The sequence below is a fragment of the Rhineura floridana genome, chromosome 18, assembly GCF_030035675.1.
Source record: "Rhineura floridana isolate rRhiFlo1 chromosome 18, rRhiFlo1.hap2, whole genome shotgun sequence".
In the NCBI taxonomy this organism is placed as follows: Eukaryota; Metazoa; Chordata; class Lepidosauria; order Squamata; family Rhineuridae; genus Rhineura; species Rhineura floridana.
The window spans coordinates 10,601,525-10,622,835 of NC_084497.1; the positions used below are offsets into that span (position 1 = coordinate 10,601,525).

Genomic DNA, 21,311 nt, shown 5'->3' on the forward strand with positions numbered 1-21,311 from the left:
TTAGCATGTGCACATCTGGGTCCTGGGTCTCTGCCCCGACTCTTTCCAGGAGCTAATCGCCCCCAAGCTTCCTGTGTGTGGGTCGCCTTTCCTGGGTTTGGGCTGTCCTGCCCCCTTGATACCCTGCTGCTTGCACACAAGTGGGTGTATGAGGATTCTTTGCCTGCCTTTCGGTTTTGGCCAAGAGCAAACAGGCAGAGGAGCAAATGGTTGGAGCCGAAAATCTCCCACCAGCGTCTTCAGTCAGGCAAGGACAAAACAGCAAAACAATAACCGGAGATCATCACGGAGTTTAACTTTGGCTCTTGACTGATTTTAAAACAAGGTGATTAATTATTGTTTTAATTGGCTCATGAGTTGGTTAAATCTGCATGCATTTCTAAAGAATGTAATAGCAATAGCTCTGGAGGCAGAAGCATCCTTGGGTTTTTCGGTGATGTGTTAAGGCAGGTGCCATCGCAGAAGAGGCCTTCCTGCCTGCGAGAGAGGAGGAAGAAAGCACCCTCTAAGAAGGGCATGCACACACCCTCTAGTTTGTGCAAGAAATTTCCCAAAAATGTTTTAGTATTTTTTTTTAAAGACATGCTTCCCAATTAGCTAGGGGCACCTTCTTAATCAGTCAGTCCATTAGCTGATTGATTGATTAGTTGCAGCCCACATGAATGGCGAATCCTGCCCCGTCCATTTGCTGGGCTGGAGCTGCTGGGCAGAGAGTGTGGGGGTGACTCCAGCGATGCACTTTCCTGAGGACGGGCACTTCTCTTTGGGAGTTGGGGAGGTGATGGTGTCGGCGTGCAAAGCTCTGCTTGATCCTCTGCTCTTTCTTCTCTTCCAGAGGGAGCTTCTGTTTGATGAGTGGCTTGTGCTCCAGCAGCTAAGATACACAGGGATGCTGGAAACCGTGAGGATCCGCCAGTCTGGCTACAGTGCCAAATTTAACTTCCAGGTACTGTCAAGTGCTCTGAATCATGCAGTTACCCCTGCCCTTGTGCCCGAAAAGGCCCACTTGAATGACTGAACCTCCTACTCCAGTAACCACCAGAGACCCTGACCAAGTTTATTTTCAGCTAGGGTTAGGACAGAAGTCTCTCTCCCCCTGTGGTTTTTTAGTGGGTACCTTGAAAACAGCCAGCTACGTCTTTTCTCTCCCTGCTCTTGAATAATTTCCTTCTACCTGCACGTAAGAAATGCCCAGCAGTGCTGGGTCAGGCCAAAAGGGGCCACTCTAGTCCAGCATTCTGTTCCCATAGTGGCCAAATCAGGTGCCTCTCCTGGGAAGCCCCCAAGCAGAACCTGAGTGTCCCCACAGCAACTCTCTCCGCACTTGGGATTCCCAGCAACTGGCGTTCAGAGGCACTGGCTGCCTCCAACAGTGGCCACCGTGGCTAAATAGCCATTGATAGGTTTTATCCTCCGTGTTGAGGCTTTTTAGTTGAAGGTATCTGAGGCCGGGTCCATCATAGGTGTTGCAAACCTCAAGCTGCGTTTTACTACATCGGACTATTTGTCCATGTAGCCCAGTATTGCCTACTCTGACTGGGAGCATCCTGCCATGATCTCAAGCACAGAGGGGATCTCGGACCCCCACCCCATCACCGGCTACCTGAACCTTTGCAGAAATTGGAGATGTCCGGGGAGTTGGACCTGGGGCCCTCTGCATTCATGCCACTGCGCCTTGGTTTACCCCCTGCCCCCACACTTCCTGCTGCATGCAAGGTGTCACGTGGCCATGAGGGTAGAAAAAGGTGTGAACCAGGCAGCGCTGGAGGTTTTTTGTGCGGGGAGATGCACCGACCTTTACAAGGAGGCACAACAGCCTACAGCTGTAACACGATGCACATGTGGCTTTGGGGCGTGTCGGAAGGGCTGCTCCTTCGTAGCTTCAGGGGTGTCTTAAGGAGCTTGGCCCTTTAAGTCTGGATCACACTTCCTTCTTGTGGAGGGCAGGCTCCAGATACTCTCTCTCCACCACCACTCCCCCCCCCCCGGTTTGGCCCTCGTCTTCTGAGTGCTCTACTAAGTTGGCCACTCTTTGCTTGTCATTCCTGCCGCCCTTCCCAGGATTTTGTCGACCAGTTCCAAGTGCTGCTGCCCAAGAACGCCGAAGCCTCTCGGGAGGAGATCTTAGCCTTGCTGACCAAGCTGCGGCTGGATACAAACAACTATCAAATAGGGAAGACCAAGGTCTGTTTTTTTAAAAAAGGGAAAATGCCCACCCGACCCCTCCTTCAGCCACACACTCCCGTCGCCACAATCCTTATGTATGTTGTGTATCAAGGGGGAGGCCCCTTTTTTCAGCCCCTTCCAGTGCACACATTAATTTTATTTTATTTAACAGCATTTATGAGAGCCAGTGTGGCCTAGTGGTGAAGGTGTTGGACTACGACCTGGGAGACCAGGGTTCAAATCCCCACGCAGCCATGAAGCTCACTGGGTGACCTTGAGCCAGTCACTGCCTCTCAGCCTCATGAAAACCCTGTTCGTAGGGTCGCCATAAGCAGGAATCGACTTAAAGGCAGTACATTTACATTAACAGCATTTATAAACCGCTTCATATTAAAATCTCTGAAGTGGTGTAGAATATAAGAACAACAAGCAATATCATTAAAACCAAAATATGACATAAAACCAGTAAGTAATGTACAAAATATACAAGCAATACAACAACAGAAATTTGGGGGAATCAAATGAATAAAAAAACAGTGTCCAATCTTATGGGTTAGGGAAAGCCTGGGCTAAAAGGTCGTGTCTTTACAAAGACGTCTCCAAAGCAACTGATGGGGCTGCTTCAGATCTGGCCGAGGGAAGGGCAATAGTTGGAAATGCTTGTTTTCGTGTCACCGCTCTATAATATTCTGCAGGCTGTGGTAGCACGAGTAGAATTTCCCCAGGAGGTCTTACAGGGGCAGGCAGTCTTTCGGGTGACCTGGTGCCAAGTTGTTCAGGGCTTTATATATTAACAAGAAGACCTTGAACATGAATGATCAGGGCATCAGCAGCAGGGAGCCTCTTTTCAGCCACCATTCACTTAAGGGAAAATCAGCCTGGCCTGAATTGGCTATGAATGCCCTCTTATAGTTCACCACTTTATTCTGGACTTTAAGAACTGATCTCCCACCTCGGTTTTCTCCCCTCCGCTCCCCCTTTCCTGGCGCCCCTTGCCTTTTGAGTTTTTGTAAGGCTGATGGCAGGACCCCCATCATTACCACTCTGTTTTATTGACGTGAGACTCTTATTAGGAGATAATAAGTGGGTGAAAAGCGGGTTTTTAAATGGCAGGAAACCAGCCATGGAAGAGGCTGGCGTTGGCCTCTTTTTTTCTTTTTAGTGACCGAGGGGGGCCATTCTTGCCATCCCAGGTGTTCATGAAGGAAGCTGTGCGGCAGGTGCTCCAGGAGACTCTACACAAGGAAGTCATCCAGAAAATCATCCTCCTCCAGAGCTGGCTGCGGATGGTGTTGGAGAGAAGGCGCTTCCTCCGGGCCCGCCAGGCAGCCGTCACTTTGCAGGTCAGAGAGCCTGCCGGTAGCTGCCTGCCTCTTCCCGCCCCCAGCGCTCCCTTCTTTCATAGGGACGTCGGGAGTTGCCTCATACCGAGTCAGACCAGTAATGTCTACACTGACTGGCAGTCAGTGGCTCCCCAGGGCTTCAGGAATGGAGTCTTTTTCCCAGCCCTACCTGGGAGCTGCTGCCAGGGACTGCACCTGAGTGCACAGCAGGTGCTTGGTCACTTGAGCGATGGCCCCTCTGGCATCTGCAGCCCTTATTTGTCCGGCCCCACATCTTTAAGTGAGCTGGTCTAATTAATGTCTCCTGAACTAATACACAGCTCAGAATGCAATTGTCCTCCGGATTTCAAGGTTCTCTGGTATCTGCAGTACAGTTCCTGTTCAAAATTCATGTTAACATTTGTATTTTATGAAAAAACGAGTTTAGAAAGGTGTACGTGGAGATAAAATGTGTATTTAAAATTTATACTTTGTGATAAAAATTGCTTGTCAGGTTGGCATGTGAGGCATCCATATGATGGTTGTGTGTCCAAATTTTTCCAGGGGGAATTGGGACACACAATCCATCATGTGGGTGTCTCAGTAGACCTCTCTAGAATGCCCAATCACAGTAAGAGGATCCACATTTCCATTTAACTGTGTATTTAAAGATGAATTTCTATGCCGACTTTTTTTCAAAAAGATCTGTAGATTAATCTGGAAACCAGATGGAACGGACTTATGCATAAACACCCATGTGAAACGCACGGGCTGGAAAAGAAGTGGTCCCTCGTCCGCACCTACCTGTGGGCTGCTTCTTCTCACCTTTGCTTTTTGGCTGCAGGCTTGCTGGCGTTCATACCGCGTCCGCAGGGCGCTGGAGAGGGAGAACGCTGCCGTCTACATCCAGTCGGCATGGCGTGGTTACAGGGAGTGGAAGTCTTACCGCCAGACGAAAGCAAGGATTTGCCTCCTTCAAGCTCTGGTCCGAGGACACCTCCAGCGTAAGAGGTGAGTAAGGCTTGCGTGTGTGTATTTGTGTTTAACCCCAAAAGGTAAAATTTAAGTGCGTAAGAAGAATCCTGCTGGATCAGACCAGGGGTCTGTCTTGTTCTTCAACTTTTGTATTAATTTACAAGAAACTTAACAGTTTGGGTCCAGGATACCTTAAGAACCACCTGCTACCTTTTATATCCCCGCCTGATCAACGAGGTCTTTAGGTGTTCAGCTCTTTGGGCCCAATCCTGTGGAACCTAGTTCTGGCTGAGATCAGACAGCCCCCAATGGACGTCCAGTGCTTGGTGAAGCCTTTTTAAATCTCAGCAGACATTTTAAGTGAATTTTTCTGAAATTATGGTTACTTTTAACTGATTTTTACGATGTATTTCTATGTATACAGCGTCGGAACTATGGCATTAAGTGGTATATATCTTTTTTTGCAACAGTTGACCTTTGTTACTGTATTTTTAATGTTTATTTTTTATTCTGTGGTGGTGGTTGTTTTTAACGTGTTGTAAACCTCTTTAATGTTTAACATCTATATGAAGTCCTTGGGAGCAGTCGTCAAGAAATTTGGGGCAAAGTGTCAGCAGTACGCTGATGATACCCAGCTCTATAACGTCTGAATTGGGAGAGGCTGTGCAAGCCCTGGACCGCTGCCTGGGCTCGATGGTGGGCTGGATGAGGGCCAATAAACTGAGTCTGAATCCTAGCAAGACAGAGGCACTGTGGGTTGGTGGTTCCCAAGTCTGAATAATTGGTCAGTTGCCTGCTGTGGATGGTGTTATACTCCCTCTGAAAGAGCAGGTTCGTACTCTGGGGGTGCTCTTGGATCCATCTTTGTCACCAGATGCTAAGGTGATCTCAGTGGCAAGGAGTGCCTTTTACCAGCTTCTGCTGGTTTCTGGACTGAGATAGCCTGACGCACTGGTAACCTCCAGGCTGGATTACTGTAAAGTGCTCTATGCGGGGCTGCCCTTGAGGTTGGTCCGGAAGCTACAGCTGGTGCAAAATGCAGTGGCGAGACCACTCACTGGGCAGGCTGGCTGAAAGAATTGCACTGGCTGCCCATTTGCTACCAGGCCAAGTTCAGGGTTCTAGTTTTGGTGTACAAAGCCCTATATGCTTGGAACCAGGATACCTGAAAGACCGTCTTATCCCTGATATGCCCAGTCGATCACTGCACTCTGCAGGTGAGGGGCGCCTGCAGACACCATCTTATCAGGAGGTCCATTCTGCACAACATAGGAAGCAGACCTTTAGTGTAGTGGCACCTCCCCTGTGGAACTCCCTCCCCTTAAATATTAGGCAGGTGCCATCTCTGTTATCTTTTCCGCGCCTATTGCAGACCTTCCTCTTTCAACAAGCCTTTTAAGTAGAGACCGTATCCCAGTCTGTGTCTGTTGCATTGGTTTTTTAAAGTGGTTTTAAAAAGATGTGTTAATATGTTCTAAAGGCTTTTATTTTTAAGATGTTTTAGAGTGCTTTTAGTGTTTTTGTTTGCCGCCCTGGGCGCCTTCCATGAGGAAGGGTAGGATACAAATTTAATAAATAACTTTTTAAATAAAACCTTGAGTTCCCAGACATTTCTAAATTACCACTCCCAGCCAGCTAGGTCGGGATTATTGTAGTCCAGCAACATCTGGGGACCAAAAGTTGAAGGACACAGATCGAGGCCAGTGTCCTGCTTTCCACAGTGGCCAGCCCGGTCCGTGGGGAAGTGGAGTCCAGGGGATGGAAGCACTTTTTGCTGAAAACTCCCAGTCCTGGGCTACTCTTAAGGTTGTGGTGGTGGAGGGTTGCTGTGCTATTTGGCGTGCCCTTTTCTCCTTCTCTTGAACCCTCCCTGAATGAACAACAGTTGTTGTTTTTCCCTTCTCCCCCTCATAAACCCTTAATCTAGATTTCATCGAATGATCACAGATAGAAAGCAAGAGGAAGAAAAACATTGCGCTCTCGGGCAGCAGGTGAATGGGCTAGGCCAGCCAGCGGAACCCATCTCAAACCAGGAAGCTCTGGAGGTGCCACTGGAGGGAACGGCTGGGCCGACAGCAGAGGACAACGGCAGAGCTGAAAATGGGGATGCAGGGAAGCAGTCTCCTCTCCTCTCCCCAAAGGGCGCAGCCAGCAGCCGGGAGAAGCGTGAATCCCGCCGGCAGAGGGGGCTGAAGCACAATGAGCTGCAGAACAAGCACGTCACCTTTGCCTTCGAGGAGCAGCCCGGAGTCTCCCCCAGCAGGGCGAGGGTAGTGGAAGCAGGCCAAGAGCCTGGGCGGCCTGTGATGGAGGAAGAGCAGGCGGCGGGCGTCGCTTCTGAACCTCTTCCCAACAGCGCACAGGGGGAAGGGGCACGAGGGAACGGCGTTCCTTTGGACAGTGCCACGCCACTCCCCAGCCTGCCCCAGGGACTGAAGCAAGAGGAAAGGGCAGCTAAAGAGGAGACAAACGGACTAGGGAGGGTGGACAGCCCCAAGATCCGCGTCAGCCAAAGCTTTACGTATCCCGAGAGGCCCTCGGAGCTGGCCTTGAGCCTCCCAAACAACCTGGCCTCGAGCCAGAGTTTCCGGAGCCCCGCCAGCAAGAACAAGCGGGTTGCTCAGAAGGACCTAGACAGCCTCCCGTCCTTCCACCTCCAGCGGTACCAGGACGACCCAGGCAAGCTGCGGGACAAGCGGGAGCGCTGGAAAGGGAAGAGGCGGCTGGCCAGCGGGCAGAAAGAGGCGCTCAGCCAGTCCTTGGACGAGAGGAGCGAACCTGCCCAATCGCCTCTGCAGCTGATGTGAGCCTCCCGCCGTGCCGGATGGCGGAACAGAAAAGAGGGAGCTGGGAATGGTGGGCTGATAGGAGTGAGGGGTCGGGCACCTCCAGTGCACCTTAGGCAGAATTCACACCCCCTCCCCGCCACCTAAACCACTTGGGTTTGGTCTTACCAAAATGTCTGTTACAGATTTTTTGTTTTGTTTGTTTATTACGTTTATATCCCGCCTCTCCCCCAAGGAGCTCAAGAGGACGAGCGAACGTGGTTCTTCCCCTACTGGTTTTATCCTCACAACAACCCTGTGAGGGAAAGTCATTTTGTTGCTGCTGTTAAAGCAGTTGGGAGTCAGAAATCCTGGCCAATCTACTGAAAATCACCCTGAGATGCACCAGTAGATCTGGGATCTATCTTCTGCTCATCCCTGTCCTGGAGAGTCATATTTAGCCTTATCCAAATAGCAGCCGAACAGGCAATGGATTCCCTTTGGTGCCCCCTTTATTTGCGGTGTGTGTGAGAAGATCAGATTGAAGCAGGTTTCCCCCACCCCCAAGAAACACATCAACAGGACATACGGCACTGGCCAAAGAATTCTGGTTTAGCACCAAAGGTTTGCCCACTCTGATTAAAAACTACCCTGCTCTTGGCCTCCAAGTACCTCCCGGTGTTGGACTCCCAGCAGCCGGGACAGCCAGCGGTCAGGAAGGATGATGGCAGTTGGATCCCAGCAATTTCTGAAAGGTCACAGATACTCCCCTACCCTGGAAAATGGTTCCATTTTGAAATGCCTCTTTTCTCCCTCCTTGCAGAAAAAAAGCAACAGCTTCTTCCTTGGACGACATCCCCAGGCTCGCTCTGCCTGCAGGTACCCAGGTACAAGTGCTGTTCAGACTGATCTAACCTATTTTTCTTTTTTTAAAAACTGATAGGATTGTGAAGTGACCACGAGCCGGCAGCAAAGGGAGTGTCATCTACGGCAGTTTGTGCAAAAAGACCAAAGGGTTGTACCCAACCAAGTGTCTATTCAGAGTAGACCCATTGATATCAATGGGCCAAAGTCAGTTGTGCCTATTAATTTCGGCTGTTCTGTTCTGGATAGGATATAGTTGAAAACAGCCCCCAAGTTTTGCTCCTTCATGAAGCGAGCGTGTTCCTTACACTGCTTTGGGGGCCCAACAGATACTCTGGACTCAGCAATGGAGGGTACGCTCTGCATGGAGAAAGTCCCAGAGTTAGGCGGGCTGGAAGAGGAGGGCCTCTCTTTTCCCCCAGACTGTGGAGAGTCACGTGCCATTTTATTTTATTTACTTAGACAGATGAACAAAAGAGTCTGGCTGGGTGTAAGGAAGCTTCCTATGTTTAGGGAGAGATGATAGCTTGGCAATGGGGTGCTTGCCTCGAAAGGGTCTTGGGCTGCCCTCCTGGGGAAGGAGGCCTTGGAGAATGCTGTCTTTGGGCTGGATGGATCATTGATCTGACTCCGGACAGCAGGGGCGAGATTCAACCAAGCTGAATTTCCAGCATCATCGATTCAAGCACAGGTGGGGAATATCTGTGGCACCGCAGATGTTGCTGGGACTCCTGGCTCCAGTCAGCCCCGAGGTCAGGGGTGATGATGGGAGTTTTGAGCCCAGCAACCTCTGGAGGGCAACAGGTTAAGAAAAGCTGGAATAGCTTCTACATAGGGAAGCATCACACTTTATTCAGCCTGTCCACTGGGTGCTGCCCAGTTGCTGTTGACCCGTGACAAGTCCCCGTTTGTGGAATGCCCTCCCTGGTGTTTTTAATGTCTGTAAACATTTGTAGATGTTTTTCACTGGTTTTACAATGTTTTAAGTGTGTTTTTATTCTGTTTTCAGTTGCACTGTTTTATCACTTCTGTGTTTGCTGCCTTGGGCTCCTTAAGAGGGAAGAAGAGTAGGATGTATAAATTTAATAAACGCCTGAATAAATGTATTGATACACCTTTCTAACTAGAATAATAATGAAGGCGCCCGACAGTGACATTTTTCAAAACAATAAAAAGAAAATAAAGAGGCTTAATAAAAAACAAAGAGCAGATAAAAGTCACTCCAGAAAATAAAAGAACAGGAAGTGGTAAAACATTAAAACAGCAAGCACCACCTTAACAAGGCAGACTCTGCTGTCCTTGCTTGATGACCAAAGCTGCAGGAGCAGGGGAGGAGCCTAAATAAACCTCCTTAGGGAGAGAGTTCCAAAGGTTTGGGGCCGCCACTGAAAAGGCCCTGGGTTGTTTCTCCTACTCATAGTAGACCCGCTGAGGATGATGGTCATGACTCACTTAGGCCCATAAATTTCAGTGGGTCTAACTGTTGAGTATAAATTAGTTAGTTAAAAAGCAACAACTCCTCTTCTGCATCCCTCACTAAAACTGCTTTGGATTCTGCCTGGGCGGAAGGAGCTTCCTGGACGGATCTTAACCCCTCTGGCCGGCTGCCTCTTTATGCAGTGTTTGACTGGCTTGCTTTTCTTCATCTTGTGCAGCCACCGCCTCTGGACGTGGGAGAAGGCGACAGGAATAACAAGAAGCCTCTCATGCCGAGGCCGGCCAAGGAGCCTCCTTCCATTCTGGATGCAGCCAGCCCCACCACCCAACCCGGCCAGCAGGTGGACGGCAGGTACGTGTGCGGTCTGCGCCTGGCACTGGCTGAGCGCAAATGGGCCGAAGGTTTTCAGGGTCATCTGGGGAAATGGCGCTGGGGGGTAAAGTGGGGAGAAACCTCAGCTAGGTGCTGTTCCAGCATCTCCACCTGCACGCAGAAAGGCAGACACGCTCTTGACAAGAGCCCTGCTGGCTGGGGCTGATGGGAGCTGTGGTCAGAAATATCTGGAGGGCGCCACCTTGGCAAAGGCTGGTTTAAGTCATCTCTGGGTGCCCTCAGCCTTGTCTGCCTGAGGCCCAGCGCTTAGGCCTGGTAGCTGCTCCCCATGCAGGACTGACCGAGAGCCATCGTGGTGTGATGGGTTAGAGTGTCATTCTAGGATGTGGGAGAGACCAGGCTTCAGATCCCCCACTCAGCCAGGAAGCTCATTCGGGTGATCCTGGGGCCTCTCTCACACACACATACACACACACCCTAACTTACAGGCTGGTTGTTGTGAGGATAAATGGGGGGGGAGCTGTACACTGCCTGGAGCATCTTGGAGGAAAGCGGGAAATAAGTGTCGTGATAAATAAATACTGAGCAGCCACAGAGGCTCTTCCTCCTCCTCCCCACAAGCCAGACCTGCCTTCCCGAAGCCCCTTCTGTGCCTTTCAGCTCTGCGGTCCCTATTGAAACAACCTCATCGCCTTCCCACCTCCTTTTCTCTTTGCCTTTCCTTGCCAGGGGTGCCTTCAAGAGCCCCCTGCAAAGACTCCTGGGGAAGAAGCCGCAGAAGAAGAACCTCAAGGAGAGTTCCGACGCCTCTGAGGAGGGCGAGGCCTGCCCGCTCTTGGCATGCGTGCTGCCTGTGGAAGCAGTGGCGGCAACAGAAGGTGAGGCCTGCCATCCTTCGGGTGTGTTGTAAAGAGAGAGAAGGAAACCCTTCGTGGGTTGCTGAAGAGATATTGCCCAGATATTGCCCTCCTCTTCCTCCTCCTTTTAACTACAATAATTACTATATATCCCACCCTTCATCCCGAAGGAGCCCAGGGTGGCAAATGTAAACAAAGCAATTTAACAAGAAAAAGAGACACTAAAAACGTTCTAAAATGCAGTTAAAAACTTGTAGGAAGTAACAGTCTGATTCCATAGGTCAGGTGGGGAACCACAGGCCTGGGGGTTGAATGCGGCCCTACCAGGCCTCTTCCTCTGGCCCCTGGAACTTTTCCCAGGCCCACGCCCCTTACTCTCCCTGCTTTGCACCCTTCTTGCTTTTTCTTACTTTTAATTTTCCTGGCTGGGATGCGTCCTTGAAATCTGAAAATGCCTCTCGCTTGCCTGAATGGGGGATAAAGAGAGCGGTGTGCAGAAGCCAGCCTATTGCACAAAAGATAACCTTGACATTAGTTACCCCTGCCACTTTCACCTCTAGCCCTGCCCAGAAGGAAATGCAGCCCTGCGGCTGAAAACGGTTCTCCACCCCTGACGCAGGTGGTAGTCAAAGCCTTGTACATCTGTTTTGGAGTGATTTTTGCCCCAAAGGGAGTTTATGACGGACAAAGAGCGCCCGTTAATCCTGCCTCTGTGCTCCTCCCCAGCTCCTTCTGGGCCTCCGGATCGCCCCCTGGTGGAGGAGCGTCCGGGAAAAGAAGCAAGTAAAAGTAAGAGAAGCCGCACCATTAAGATCAGCAAAGCCAAGGCGGCCCCAGAGAAGTGGCGGGTGCCGTTCCTCAGGGAGATTGCAAATGCCAACGAACTGAAATACTTGGACGAATTCCTCCTCAACAAGGTGAGAGAAGGGGCGGTAGGAGGAGCTCTGTTGGATGGAATCAGAATGAAGGGCACAGCTTCCTGGTCTTTGTAGTTAGTTTACCATTTGCCCTTTTGAGACCAACTTTAAAAAACTATTTTAAGATGTGTGAGAACAGACTAGATTGGCTGCCCATTTGTTTCCGGGCCCAATTCAGGATGCTTACGTAACTGTTTAAAGCCGTACATGACTCAGGCCCCAAATATCGGAGAGACCTCCTGCTTCCCTGCAGACAACCTCAGGTGTCTACAGGGAGACCCTCTTGGTAGCTCCACCACCCTCTGAAGCGGAGGCGGCATCCTGGAGGAGAGCGGTCTCTGGGGCAACCCTTCATCTGTGGAATCCCCTCCCACAGAGGTGCGCCTGGTGCTTTCGTTGTATTGCTTTCGTCATATGCCTCTTTACTCCGACCTTTGACACCTGAAGAGCGTGTGTGTGTGTATATATATATATATTAGGATCCACATTATTCTCTTGATTGTAATTTGCTTAATCTCATGATAAGGAATCTAATAACAACCAGGAAAAACAAATGGTCATCGTTAAAGGTGTCCTGACAGCTTTCCTTGTTAGAACAACACGCCACCAAAATTGCTTCACAGACATACACAGAGAAAAACTCCTTATGAGCAAGCAAGCAAGCAACGGGTACCTCAGTTGGGGTCAGTTTCATGACATTTGAGCAGACCAAAAGTAAAAGCAATGAGACCTCCGCACCCTTTATTTTATTTTACCTGCAAATTTATAAACCGCTTCATGACCAAAAGCTGCCGAAGTCGCATACGAGTGAAACAAAATGTCATAAAATGCAAAAGATTCCAGACTCAGTAACTTCTGTGCTGTGTATGCATTTTGCCTTAACCACATAACTTATTCTGATGACAAGATTAAGATTGTCCATGCAGAATTGGAGGGATCCTCACACTGTGGATGCTTTCCCCGTTAGGGTTATTTTACTGTTGTTGTTTATTGTTATTAACTATTATTTTTATTTACTGTTCTTGTTTTTGTTATTGTCATTTATGCTTATTGGCCACTTTTGTACAAAAACATTTCAGAGTGACTTAACAAGATAAAACACAGAGATCAAAGTTTAGCCTTGTGGAGGGGGTGACAGCGCCCACATCCCCCCCCATTATATTGGTGATTAAGGCTGCAATCCAATCCATGTCTACTCAGAAGTAAGCGTCATTGGGTTCAGTGGGGTTTACTGCCACATAAGTGTGTATTGGATTACAGCCTAAATCAGCATTGTGGCTTTCCTCTCGCTCTCCCAGATAAATGATCTTCATTCCCAAAAGTCTGCCATCGAATGCTTGTTTTTTGAAGCTACTGAGAAGTTTCGTGGGAACATAAAGACCATGTATTCTGCCCCTGTAAGTAGCTTGTGCAGGAACTTTGCGGGAGAGAGAGAGCCCCCACTTGGTGGTGGTGGTTGGTAGTGATTATGCATTATACAAATTTTGTTAAGTAAATAAAATGTTGTGTCACTGCTTTCCACAGAACGGACAAATCCACGTTGGCTACCGAGACTTGATGGAGAATTACCAGCTCCTCGTGGTCAATATGGCAAAGCAGAAGGAGGAAAAGGATGTCAAGCTGGTCCTGAACCTGTTCCAGTCCCTTCTGGATGAGTTTGGTCGCAGTTATGCCAAGAAGGAGGAACAGCTGGGACAGGCCAAGGTCTGTGGGGTCTCTGCCTTTCTGGTAGGGCCTGTCCAGAACCTCAGACCACGTCTCCTTCGAGAGTTTTGGGGATGTGGGTTGTTTGGATTGCTTGGTAAAAGAGGGGCATCCAGATTATCCTTCCTTGTTCACACAGCGGGGGAAGAGATCCTTTCTCCATTTGGGTCCTGAATCCTGGCCCATAGCTTGCGTCCTGGGAGACGGGCCTGTGTTTTGGTTTGCTCTTTGTTGGCCTTTGGACTTTGCTCTGAGGGTAGCCGGAAGCCGGAAGAGGTTTTGCCTCTTCGTGGGCTGGACCAGGTGGGAAAGGATTCCTCCAGCCCCAGCTCCTAGGCCAAGGAGCCTGTGGGGCCCTCCAGAGGTTGCTGGACTGAAACTCCCACCATCCCTGGCTGTTGGCCATGCTGATGCTGAGGATGATGGGAAGAGAAAAGAAGAGGGGGGAAATGTGGGCTTTTTTCCTTATTCTCTCCCTCCTTTCTCCCCCCCCCCCCCAGCAGAGCAAGGCCCAGAAGAAGAAGCGGAAGCAGGAACGCGTGGTGAGTAACCACGTAACGCAGTTGGCAATCCCATCAGTCACCAAACCCTGGGTGGGGCTTTGGCCAATTGTAGATGCTGTCAGCTGTGGAAGGGCCTCAGTGGCAGCAGGTCCCTGGTTCAGTCCCTGGGAATGTCCCTTGCCTGAAACCCTGGAGAGCCACTGCTGCCAGTCAGTGCCGACTATACTGAGCTACACTGGCTCTGTACAAGGCAGCGTCGTACGTCCACAACTCGGTCATTCCCATCTGGAGATAAGTGTCGTGATAATACGATTTTGCTTTGAATGTCCTGCTTACAGATTGAGGAGCTGAACGGCCACGTCTTTGTGAGCTACCAGGTGAATATCCTCCAGTCTTGCGAGCAATGCTGTTCCTACATCTGGCCGATGGAAAAGGCCTGTCTTTGCAGGAGTAAGTACGGGGGGGGCACCAAGGGTTTGAGGCCAAGGGAGGGGCTCGCATCTTTGCCACCCCCAACCCACCTCCTTGCTTGGCCCCTCGCTGAATCCCTGCGTTTCAGAACAAGACGCCGTTGGTGATAGTCGCTTCCTATGTCAAATGCCTCGAAGCAACTTAACACTGTGTACGATGTGGTGCTGACGGGTCCTTCCTGGTCTGTTTCTCTGTCTCCCCCCCCCCATCTAGTCTGTAAGCTGACTTGCCACAAGAAATGCCTGTCCAAGATCCAAAGCGGATGCGTCTCCTCGCTAGCAAAGAAGGTAGGCGATGGCGGCTCTCTGCCAGGCTCTTTGCGGACTGAGGACTGCAGCTTCCATCATCCCTCAGTTTGGGCAGTCGGAGTGGTAGACCAGAACACCTGCAGGCGGCCACCAGCTTGAAGAAGGCTGCTTTAAGGTGTTTCTGGCTCTCTTGCGCACACCCCTACACACCCTCCCCCTGGGTAACACTTTGCCTCTCCCCTGGACGTAGGGCGACCCAGAGCCAGAGCCGCGTCACTTTGGGGGGCGTGTCAGCACCTTGACGAGCGAGAAGAACTCGGTCCCCATCGTCATGGAGAAGCTGCTGGAGTACGTGGAGATGCACGGCCTCTACTCGGAAGGCATCTACCGGAAGTCGGGCTCGGCCAACCGCATGAGGGAGCTCAGGCACTCCCTGCAGGCAGGTGAGGAAGGCAGGGCCACTGTGCCACGCCCTCAGCCTGCCTGGGCAGAGCCGCCGCCTCCTGCTCCTCCGGTGGCTCTTCTTCAGCACTTTGTACGTTGTGCTTTAGGATAGCATTTGGAACCGCTTCCCCCGGCCCCTCGGAACCAAGAGGCCCAAAGCGCTGGGATTAAAATGAAACAAGGAGCTAGCAGCAGGAGGCACACGCACAGCACCTCAGACAAATTTGTTCCAGAAGGACCACAGTTAATTGCTTTTTCAAAAAGCCATATTTATTACTATGGCCCTTTTGCTTTCAAACCAGGGTGGGGGGCTCTTGCCAGCCTGAGGGGCACAGGCCAGTTGTGGGCAGGCCCCGAGGCACAAGCGGGCCAAGCAACAAATGCTGATTCTACCTTTGTTATGGTAGGCTGGTTTCTACATGTGTTCGCCCGCCTGTCTCTCTCCTCCACCCAGGCGAGCAAGCAGTATTGTCACAGCTCCAGGCAGAAACGCTCAAGGAGCGTACGAGTAGGAGGGGGACTGTTGCCTTGGAGAGCCCTAGGGGCCAAACAGAGAGGCTTGCAGGGCCACATTCAGCCCCTGGGCTTGAGGTTGTCCATCCCTGCTTCAAAATGTTATTATTTCTCTTTTGTTAGTCACTGTAGCATAGATACAACTAAGAGAGGTTTTCACATGATGATGATACCCTAACCGTGTGGCTCTCTTCCTCCAGTTATGCTTCCTTTAAGGCAAAAGAGCCTCATCAGACGATCTCGGAGAAGGGGTAGAGTGCAATGACGCAGTTGTTCATCTTCTCAAGCTGACCTCTCTCTTTCATTCCACCCCCCTCGTCCCAGACCCAAACTCGGTGCGGCTGGAGACCTACCCCATCCACACAATCACCGGGATCTTCAAGCAGTGGCTGCGGGAGCTTCCAGACCCACTCATGACGTTTGCCCAGTATCATGACTTCCTCCGGGCTGTGGGTGAGTGTCCAAGGACCAGGCTGTAACTCAGTGGTGGAGCACCTGCTTGGCATGTGAAGGGCCAGGTAGGGCTGGGAATGCCCCTGAGCCTGAAACCCTGGAGAGCCGTGGCCACCAGTCAGGGTAGATGATACTCACCTGGGTGGGCTGATGGTCGGACTTGGAATCAGGAAACATCCGAAGGGGGTGTTGTGGGGGTGCGGTCCCAAAGCATGCCAGCGATGCTGAGACCAAGAGGGAGGGGAGTGGCTGCTGCTGGGCAAGCCCTTGGGTGGCTTCCAAGGCTCTGAGACAGCATTCCCCAACCTGGTGCCCTCCAGGTATTTTGGCCTTTTAACTCCCATCAGCCTCAACCAGCACGGCCATTATAAAACTAGTGGAACTAGCAGGAGGTAGCTTCAGAACTGGGGAGACACGTAACATCTAATTATGTTTTTTTTTTAAATGAGGCCACAACAGCCACTGGCTTAGACATCCTTTAAGGACAAACTGTCATGGAAGAGGAGGGGGCTGTCTCAGCAGCAGTTAACCACGGTGGCTAGTTGCAGCCTCCTGGCCAGGGTACTTGAACACCTGGTGCTGGAGGCAGATGGCAGGGCAGAGGAGGGCTCCCTTTCCTGGGGGTATCTGGTTGGCCGCAGTGATGGGCTCAGATGGGCCATTGCTGTGATCTAGCAGGGTTGTTCTGACCTCTCACTCTCCCCCAGAACTTCCAGGGAAGCAGGAGCAGCTGTGCGCCATCTACAGTGTCCTCGAGCAGCTTCCACGAGCCAATCACGACACGCTAGAGCGCCTCATCTTCCACCTTGTCAAGTAAGAGCCTTCCTTGACTTCTTCCGTTTCACTCAGGTGGACGGAGAAGACTTCAAGCCATGATTCCTTAAGATTTGTGTCTGTGTAGGGCTGACGTTTAAAAGAGATGGGCAGGACTTGCTTACGTACTTTAATTATTTACTATATTTCTATCCTGCTTTTTGGACACTTGTTGTCTTTCCCAAAGAGAGAAACTCCTGCCGTCAGGTTTAAATTCAAAAGACCAGACTGGCAAGGAAAGGGGGAATGGAGGGAAAAGAGACTGGAGTTCAGTTCCTCGAGGCCAGAGCAAACTGGTGAGAGATAAGATGGCATTTACATTTACAGTTGGGGCCAGGCTGGTCTTCCCGCTTGAATAGCACAAGGGTGTCCAAAGATGTTGGCAACACAAATGAGGGCACTCTGCCTTGAGCTTCACCACCTGAGTTTCTCTCCTCGGACCCTTGTGACACAGGGTAGCCCTAGTGGAGGAGGACAACCGCATGTCTCCCAACGCCCTGGCCATTGTCTTCGCCCCGTGCCTCCTGCGCTGTCCGGACAACTCCGACCCCCTCACCAGCATGAAGGACGTCTCCAAAACGACCACGTGAGTTAACTCAGGTCGGCTGTGGAGGGGCTGCCCTCTGTGGGTTGTTGTAGAAGCAGTGTGGGCAGGTGCAGCCTCTTTGTGTGAGACGGGGGTCAGTGTTGCTAATCTACACAGTGAGGACTAGTCAGATGGCCTCTCAGAAGCAAATGTCCCATAGATCTTCACTGAGAGCCTCTCTCATTCCTGCCTTCTGGTTTTAATCATCCTTTCATGGATTGTCCTCATGCTAATAGAGACCCAGTCTGCCGCCGCCTCCAAAAATTATTTTATTTATTTATTTATTTATTTATTTTGTTGCATTTATATACCGCCCATAGCAAGTAGCTCTCAGGGCGGTAAACATGCCCATGTTGCCCCCGTTACACACACACACGTGTTTCATGTCCCTTCCAAAAGTCTTTGCCAGCCCTTGGACTGCTTTGCTTTTTCTGATTCAGCCTCCTCCCTCCTGAGCGTCTGTAGAGCCTGGATCGTTCCCTGCTGGAAGAGGGAGGACGGACAGGTGGAGCCGGTGGGGGAACTGGAGGTTGGCCAGCTGTTCATGCATGGAGCCACCGTGTGTGACCATCCAGTGGCCCTCCCACGTCATTCGCTCTTCTGTGGGGATGGGCGGGGGGGAAGTGGGTCTCTCTTCCATCAAGCTCACCTGGACCCCCACCATCCATGCATGTGCTGCCCACCAGTCGAACCACCCGCATGTCTCCTCTCCCACCCACCCCGCCAAGGGATCTGTGATGGCTTCCCACCGGCGGTCTGCCTCCCCCTTGCTCTCCCCCACAGATGTGTGGAGATGATCATCAAGGAGCAGATGAGGAAGTACAAGGTGAAGATGGATGAGATTTGCCAGCTGGAGGCCGCAGAGAGCATCGCCTTCCGACGGCTTTCGCTGCTTCGGCAGAGCACAGTAAGCCTCGGGGCAGGCCGGGGGGGGGGTTTCTTGGGGATTCCCTTCCTCATCCTGCCTGTGATTCTTCATGGCGATCGCTGCACAGGAAGCTGTGCACCCTTTTTCATTCCAAAAAGGAGCTGTTGGTTTCAGCAGGCTGAACCCAATCTTATTTCTGGTCAGAGTAGGCCCATTGAATTGGATGGGCATGGCTAAGCTGGGTCTGTTAATGCCAATGGGCCTACTCTGAGTAGAACTCCGTATGTGCCAACCTGATTCCCTCCACATGTGAAGGACCTCAGAAGAGCCACTCAGCAGCTGGACCAGGCCAAAGTGGCCCCTCGCAGTCCGGCACCCTCTCCTCGCAGGGCCAGCCAGGGGCCCCAGCAGGAAGCCCGTCAGCAAGCAAGCAGGGCCCGAGTGCCACAGCCGGGCCGAGTGCAGCGTGGTGGGACTGTGGCTCCCCCTCAGCCTGGCACTCAGCAAAGGCTGATGCACATCTCGCGGCTGAGGGCTGAAACAACACATTAAGGCAACCCGTTGTCCCGACGTTTGTCCTACTCAGAAGAGACCCATTGAAATGAATGGGCGTGACTGGTTTGGGTCCACTTGTTTCAGTTGGACAACTCTGAGTGGGACTTAGTTGGCTAACCAACCCTTTATTGATTTGGTTAGGGCATATTTCCCCCTCTGGGGAAGGCAGGCTCAGCGGCAGAGCCCCTGCCTTGCATGCAGAAGGCGCCAGGTAGGGCTGGGAGAGAATCGCGTCTGAAATCCTGGAGAGCTGCTGCCAGTCTGTGTAGACAGCACTGAGCTAGACGGGCCAATGGCCTGATGCAGCATCAGGCAGCTTCCGGTCTCCTTGGGTTTTTTCCTGCCGTGTTTAATGTCACTGTTGTTGTTTTAATGCAAAGAGAGTCGGGGGTGGGGGGGAGTGAGTCTCTGACATTTGAGAATGTGGCCATCGTCTTTCTCCCTTTTTCTAGCTATGGCCTGTAAAACTTGGTTTTTCTTCTCCCCGTGAGGGAGCACTGGTAGGTGGATGCTCTCTGAGTGCATGCAAAGTTGTTTTCATTCTCTCGTTCTGTCACTCGCACGCACGTGTGTACATGCAGCATGACCCAAGAGCCAGAAAAGGCAGCTTTTCAGAGCAGTTTTCTCTTTGCCTTTTTCTCCACCCTCATTCTCACCCTTCATGACGCTGCATGCTTCATGGCTGCACATATTTCCTCGTTTCCCAATTTAACTGCGGTGTCCAAATAGCCATTTCAGTGCTTCACTTTCAGAAAAAAGAGCTGCTTTGGGTCTCAAGTCAGCTTAACCTTTTCTTTAAAAAAAAGAAAGAAAAACCTTCCGTGCTAACCCCCAACATTTTATTTATTTATTTATATGTGCATGCCTTTTATAATGTTTAAAGTGCTGGTTGACTTGCGGTTGCTTGGTGGCAAGGGGAAGGTATTCCTTTGCAAATGTGCAGAAGCAGCCTTTAATGTTGTACGTATTTTCCCCACCCTTGTCCCATGGCATGGAAAAAGGAATATTCTTGTGTACAGGCCGAGCCCTGAGAAAGGTGAGAGCAGTTTGTGAGACTGCTTTCCTCCATCTGTAGCCACATTCAGCATGTTAAAAACCCTTTGTGATTCTCCCTATTTACCACCAACAATAACCCTGTGAGGTAGACGTAGTACTGAGAGGGGACCTCTTGCCCAGAACCCTTCTCTGCTACAGGGGATTTGCCTCTGGGTTTTCCACGTTCACCCTCAGCACTCTTCCTTCACCACACCACCCTGGTCAGTTAATTTGCCATCTCGTTTCAAGTCCACGGAGCTTGAAATTGGCCACCCAAAACTGCTTCTAGTCTCATTGCGATCCAGGATGAGGGGATGAACAAGTGTTGGGTTTGATCAGTACCAAACAACTCCAGGGAAGGCAACTTTTGCCTCCTTCCCACCCCAGCATGGATGCCAGATCTTGCTGTCTGTTTTGTTTCTTGTAGAGCAAATATCCTGTGAGTCCAGGGGGGAATGACAGCACCTCGCCAAAGCTGGGCTTTATCCCTGAGGAAGAGGAAAGAGACAGCCGGGAGAAGGAGCTGTTGATTGAGCGGATCCAGTCGATCAAGGAAGAGAAGTGAGTGGGCAGCCCTCACAGGCTCTTGCCAGGCAGCAGCAGCGGTAGCAGCGCGGGGCAAGAGAGGAGCTCCTGCCAGCTCGTGTGCATTTCTGGCATGTGGATTAACACAGCAGGCAGGCCTACCCTGGCGGAGGGCAGCAGGGCTGGGGCTTGAACCTCAGAGGGGGTGGGGAAGGGATTTCAGATACAGCCTTTGCCAACCTAGCACCCTTCCAATGTTTTGGACTCCAACTTGCCCCAGCCAGCCCTGCGGTGCTGTCTTTAGTCTAAGTGTTAAGCGGCCAGGGCTGATGGGAGTTGTAGCCCCAAATGTGCGTGCTGGCTGAGCTGAACATCGGTCCCAGATATCGGAAGGGCTCCAGGTTGGAGAAGGTTTGAGGTCTGCCTGTACCTGTCTTAGCTGTGGATGAGGCGCCTCCGGTCCTCAGTTCTGAGCCCCCTAGTTGCCCCAGGAGGCAGTGCAAAACCCATCATGTGTAACCACCTCTGAATACCGCTTACCATGGAAACCCTATTCATAGGGTCGCCATAAGTCAGGATCGACTTGAAGGCAGTCCGTTTCCATTTCAATAATAATAGCATTTGGTAGCTTCATCTAGAACGGTTCCTTTTCTTGCCTCCCTGGGGTGTGTGGGGAACAGTGTTCTACCAAAGTTGACAGGCCTCCTTTTCAAATCAGCAGCTGGGCTGAACTGTCCCATTTCTGGAGTCTTGCGACCTGCCTTCTGTTCTCTCTCTGGTGCAGGGAAGACATCACGTATCGGCTGCCAGAGCTGGATCAGCGGGGTTCCGACGAGGAGAACCTCGACTCCGAGGCGTCAGCCAGCACGGAGAGCCTTCTGGAGGAGCGTGTGGGGTGCCCAGACCCTGAAGGTCAGTATTAAGGTACTGTGCCCACTTTATTTTCCTAAGAAGCT

The 21,311-nt window shown here is 51.3% G+C and overlaps 1 protein-coding gene across 10 annotated transcripts in view; it reads left to right on the forward strand.

Annotated features, from left to right (window-relative positions):
- The window catches only part of MYO9B (myosin IXB), an 89,611-nt gene that overhangs the window by 67,331 nt on the left and 969 nt on the right, over positions 1-21,311 (forward strand). For 5 of the 10 annotated variants that reach the window (XM_061601376.1, XM_061601382.1, XM_061601381.1 and 2 more), the window contains 22 exons: positions 836-946; positions 2,062-2,184; positions 3,360-3,509; positions 4,333-4,499; positions 6,391-7,266; positions 8,052-8,115; positions 9,748-9,881; positions 10,593-10,741; positions 11,447-11,637; positions 12,936-13,034; positions 13,162-13,341; positions 13,842-13,883; positions 14,183-14,294; positions 14,529-14,602; positions 14,814-15,006; positions 15,845-15,973; positions 16,681-16,786; positions 17,241-17,372; positions 18,156-18,279; positions 19,248-19,295; positions 20,258-20,391; positions 21,140-21,267. In XM_061601376.1, the coding sequence (XP_061457360.1) occupies positions 836-946; positions 2,062-2,184; positions 3,360-3,509; positions 4,333-4,499; positions 6,391-7,266; positions 8,052-8,115; positions 9,748-9,881; positions 10,593-10,741; positions 11,447-11,637; positions 12,936-13,034; positions 13,162-13,341; positions 13,842-13,883; positions 14,183-14,294; positions 14,529-14,602; positions 14,814-15,006; positions 15,845-15,973; positions 16,681-16,786; positions 17,241-17,372; positions 18,156-18,279; positions 19,248-19,295; positions 20,258-20,391; positions 21,140-21,267 (3,466 nt within the window). Of the gene's footprint in view, positions 1-835; positions 947-2,061; positions 2,185-3,359; positions 3,510-4,332; positions 4,500-6,390; positions 7,267-8,051; positions 8,116-9,747; positions 9,882-10,592; positions 10,742-11,446; positions 11,638-12,935; positions 13,035-13,161; positions 13,342-13,841; positions 13,884-14,182; positions 14,295-14,528; positions 14,603-14,813; positions 15,007-15,844; positions 15,974-16,680; positions 16,787-17,240; positions 17,373-18,155; positions 18,280-19,247; positions 19,296-20,257; positions 20,392-21,139; positions 21,280-21,311 lie in introns of all 10 variants that reach the window. The other 5 variants (XM_061601380.1, XM_061601386.1, XM_061601379.1 and 2 more) reach the window with 4 other exon arrangements.